General features: G+C 41.0%; 1 protein-coding gene across 1 annotated transcript; it reads right to left on the reverse strand.

Annotated features, from left to right (window-relative positions):
- Nucleotides 1–3,241: 3,241 nt before the first annotated feature.
- On the reverse strand, nt 3,242–3,706 carry LOC139750059 (uncharacterized). Its single transcript, XM_071664396.1, has one exon. It carries the CDS (start codon nt 3,704–3,706, stop codon nt 3,242–3,244), a length of 465 nt encoding a protein of 154 aa, XP_071520497.1.
- Between the last annotated feature and the right edge of the window lie 631 nt (nt 3,707–4,337).

A 4,337-nucleotide genomic window follows, 5' to 3' on the forward strand; every position in this document is an offset into this window, starting at 1 on the left:
AGATCATTAGATTTAATGCTTTATAAAATATCAAGATCATTAGATTCACTGCTTAGTAACAGGTCTACTTCCTTGTAACAACTGAAGATCATTAGATTTCTGCCTTGTAACAAGTGAAGATCATTAGATATACTGCTTTATAACAAGTCAAGATCATTAGATTTACATCCTTATAACAGGTGTAGATCATTAGATTAACTGCATTTAAACAGGTCATTTACTGCCTTATATCAAGTCAGTATCATTAGATTTACCACCTACTAACAGGGAAAGAGCATTAGATTTACTGCCTCATAACAGGTGAGGATTATTTTATTTATTGCCTTATAACAAGTCAGATCATTAGATTTACTGCCTTATGATAGGTCAAGATCATTAGATTTACTGCCTTGTAACAGGTGAAGATCATTAGATTTACTGCTTTATAACAGGTCAATATCATTAATTTTACTGCCTTGTAACAGGTCAAGATCATCAATTTTACTGTCTTGTAACAGGTGAAGATGATTAGATTTATTGCGATATAACAAGTCCAGATCATTAGATTTACTGCTTTATAACATGAAAAGATCTTTAGATATTCTGCCTTCTAATTGGTCAAGATTATTAAACCTAATGCCTTATGACACTTCAATAGACTTCCTGCCTTATAACAGGGGAAGAGCATTAGATTTACTGCCTTATAAAATGTCATGATCATTAGATTTAATACCTTATTATAGGACAAGATCATTAGGTTTACTGCCTTATAACAGAACAAAATCATTAGATTTAATGCTTTATAGAATATCAAGATCATTAGATTCACTGCTTTGTAACAGGTCAAGATTATTAGATCTACTTCCTTGTAATAATTGAAGATCATTAGATTTCTGCCTTGTAACAAGTAAAGATCATTAGATATACTGCTTTATAACAGGTCAAGATCATTAGATTTACAGCTTTATAACAGGTGAAGATCATTAGTTTAACTGCATTTAAACAGGTCATCTACTGCCTTATAACAAGTCAATATCATTAGATTTACCGCCTACTAATAGGGAAAGATCATTAGATTTACTGCCGTGTCACAGGTCAAGATCATTAGATTTACTTCCATGTAATAGGTCAATATCATTATATTTACTGCCTTATAACAGGAGAAGATCTTTAGATTTACTGCTTAACAAAATGCCTTGTAACAGGTCAAGATCATTAGATTAACTGTCATATAACAGTTCAAGATCATTAGATTTACTGCCTTATAACAGGTCAAGATCATTAGATTTACTGCCTTGTAACAGGCCAAGATCATTAGATTTACTGCCTCATAACATGTCAAGATGATTAGATTTACTACCTTATAACAGGTCAAGATCATTAGATTTACTGCCTTATGACAAGTCAAAATTATAAGGTTTACTGCCGCATAACGGGTCAAGATCATTAGATTTACTGCCTTATAACAGGTCAAGATTATTCAGGTGACTGCCTTATAACAGAGCAAGACCATAAGATTTACTGTCTTATAACAGGTCATAATTAATGAAGTACATGAGACTTACCGTAGGTCAGTTGAAATATGCTTCGAATTTTATGAAGCAAATCACCTCTGCTAGAAGGGAGCTTTCACATGAGGTACGCTTTGCCGCTTCTCGCCACCAGACTTTAAAGAGTACGACCAACCACATGAAAGTAACAGTACATTTTGCACTGCTAGAAATATGTAAGCCACAAGACGCTACAGAGCGTAGGGTGGGAGAGGTGGGCATGTGAAAGCTCACTTCTAGCAGAGGTGATTTGCTTCATAAAATTCGAAGCACTTTTCAACTGACCTACGGTAAGTCTCATGTTCCTCATTAATTTTACGTCAGCAAATCACACCTCTGCTAGAGGTCGCTTTCCCATGAGGTTTTGAAGCCATGTGGGGGTCGTACTGTAGACATGCAGAGAGGAGAAATGATACAAGCAGTAACCAACTGCAATATAAGAAATTTACATAGCCATGGACCAGGTGACAAGAGACAACATCTCCTATGCAAACAAAATGAACAGACTATTGAAGGACAGCATCTTGGAAGGATCGTGACTCGGGACAATCTCCTTGTCATAAAACTTGGCAAAAGTGGCAGCCCTGGACCACCCAGCCCTTTCCATGATGTGTCCAATCGGTAGAGCCATGGCTTTGGCTTTCGATGCAGTTGCAGGCCGAACACTGCCCGCTGAATACTGGCTAGGAGTCTATGCTAGACAGAGAAAGCACTGTTCGAATCCACCTTGCAACAGTGTCCCTCGTTACATGCTTGTGAGGTTTGAAAAAACTTAGGAGTAACTTCCCATTTTCCTGATGTGCAGAATGTCTGAACTCCTCTGTCCTTACAATATACATTTTCAGAGTTTCACACCCACACAATCTAATGTCAGTAGAATATGCTTTAAAGGTCACAAACCGCACATTGAACTTTGGCCTGCACTGTCTAATAGTTTCCCCTAACCAAACACAAACAGAATCCTGCCCAAAACTAATATTCTTTAACAACAAACAATGCAAAGTTTGCATTCTGGCAGCCTGCGTAAGTGCCATCAACATCACAAGCTTCAGTGTTAAATCCTTTAAAGAGAGGGAGGACAAAGGATCCATGGCACGCAGATGCTGTAGCACCTGCTGAACATTCCAAGTTCTTGTATACCTAGGGACAGACGGCCGCAAGTTAAAAACTCCCTTTAAGAACCTGGTGACAAGAGGATGGCTGCCTGCACTGCAACCATCCACAGTAATCCCCAGGGAGGAGAGTGCACCCCTGGCAGTGTTGATTGAAGTATAACTAACACCTCTGTGGAAAGTGACAGACAGAAAATTCACAATGTTAGTTACAGTGGGAGCAAAGGGATCGATGTTCCGGCTACCACAAAACTGTAACCACCTGTTAATATGCGGCTGGTACTGCCTCGCAGTCACAGGTCTCCAGGAGGCAAGGATGATGTCCGTGCCTGCCTGAGAAATGTCCCTGTCTCGCAGACGTTGCCGGATAAGAGGCAAGCCATCAGTCGGGTGTGTCGGAGAATGGGGTGTTCCTCCTCCGTCGATGGGTGACGCAAGACGTGTGCCTCCCTCGGAATCAGCCGTGGTTCCTTGACCAGCAAAGTGAGTAGTCCCCATCCAGGGCTGGGACGGCCAGAAAGGCAATACCATCCACCCCTTCGCTGACTCTGCTCGAATTTTCTGTAGGCACCTGGAAATCAGGTAGATTAGTTCAAACTGCTACCAGCAGATAGAAAAGGCATCAAAATGTTCTGCATCTGGGTCAGGTTTCCAGGAGCAGAAACGAGTCACTTGAGCATTCAGTCTAGAAGCAAAGAGATCAATGCTCGGAACCCCAAATACTTCAGAGAGGGCCCTAAAGAGTTCTTCATTCAATTTCCACTCATGCCTGTCATTGAATGTCCGAGATGCAGCGTCTGCCATGAGATTGACTTTACTCGGTACATGAGAGCAGGTAAGCCAGATATCATTCACCGCACACCACTCCCAAAGGTCACGGCAAATGTCATTACACAGTGAGGACCGTGTGCCGCCCATTTCATTGACATAGGTCACCGCCGTCGTGTTATCACAAAACACCCGAACATGTCGTCCTTTGAGAAGAGATGCAAATGAGCGCACTACCAGGGAGATGGCTTTGAGTTCCTTTGCATTAATGTGCAAGGCAGATTCTGATAATGACATCTCCCATTAACTCTTTGTTGATTTAGGTGGCCACCCCAACCTAAATTTGATGCATCAGTATACAGATCCAATTCTGTACCCTTCCGAAAAATTTGTCTGGTTTGCAATGCACTGTGAGATATCCACCAAAGCAAGTCCAATCTCATCTCATGAGTGATCACCATCCACCTGTCAAAGTTACCTTTTGCGACTCTTAAGGCAGCAATCTTAGCACATTCTAACCGCCTGTAATGCACTTTCCCCATCTATGCTGCTGGAACGGCTGCAACTAATAGCCCAACAACTCTGGCCACATTCCGAATTTGGGCTCTGTCACTATGTAACAATTCCTCACAGCATTGTAGTATCTTGTGTATCCTACGATCAGGTAATGTTACTGTAATAGTCTCAGAATCTATAATGTTCCCCAAATACTCCAAGCGCTTAGTGGGGACCAAGACAGATTTGCTTTCGTTAATACAGAAACCTAACTTCTTGAGCAAGTCAACAGTGGCACGCACACTCTCACAACATCCATCAAAAGTGCAGTGACAAATAAGAGTATCATCAATGAAACTCGTGATGATATGTCCCTTCTCTCCAAGTACAGCAAAAACAGGTTTCATTAATTTAGTGAACAGACGGGGACCAT

This window comes from Panulirus ornatus, chromosome 9, assembly GCF_036320965.1.
Source record: "Panulirus ornatus isolate Po-2019 chromosome 9, ASM3632096v1, whole genome shotgun sequence".
NCBI classification, from domain to species: Eukaryota; Metazoa; Arthropoda; class Malacostraca; order Decapoda; family Palinuridae; genus Panulirus; species Panulirus ornatus.

Coding starts and splice junctions, on each gene's coding strand:
- LOC139750059 (XM_071664396.1), bottom strand. CDS start 3,706: ATGTCATTATCAGAATCTGCCTTGCACATTAATGCAAAGGAACTCAAA.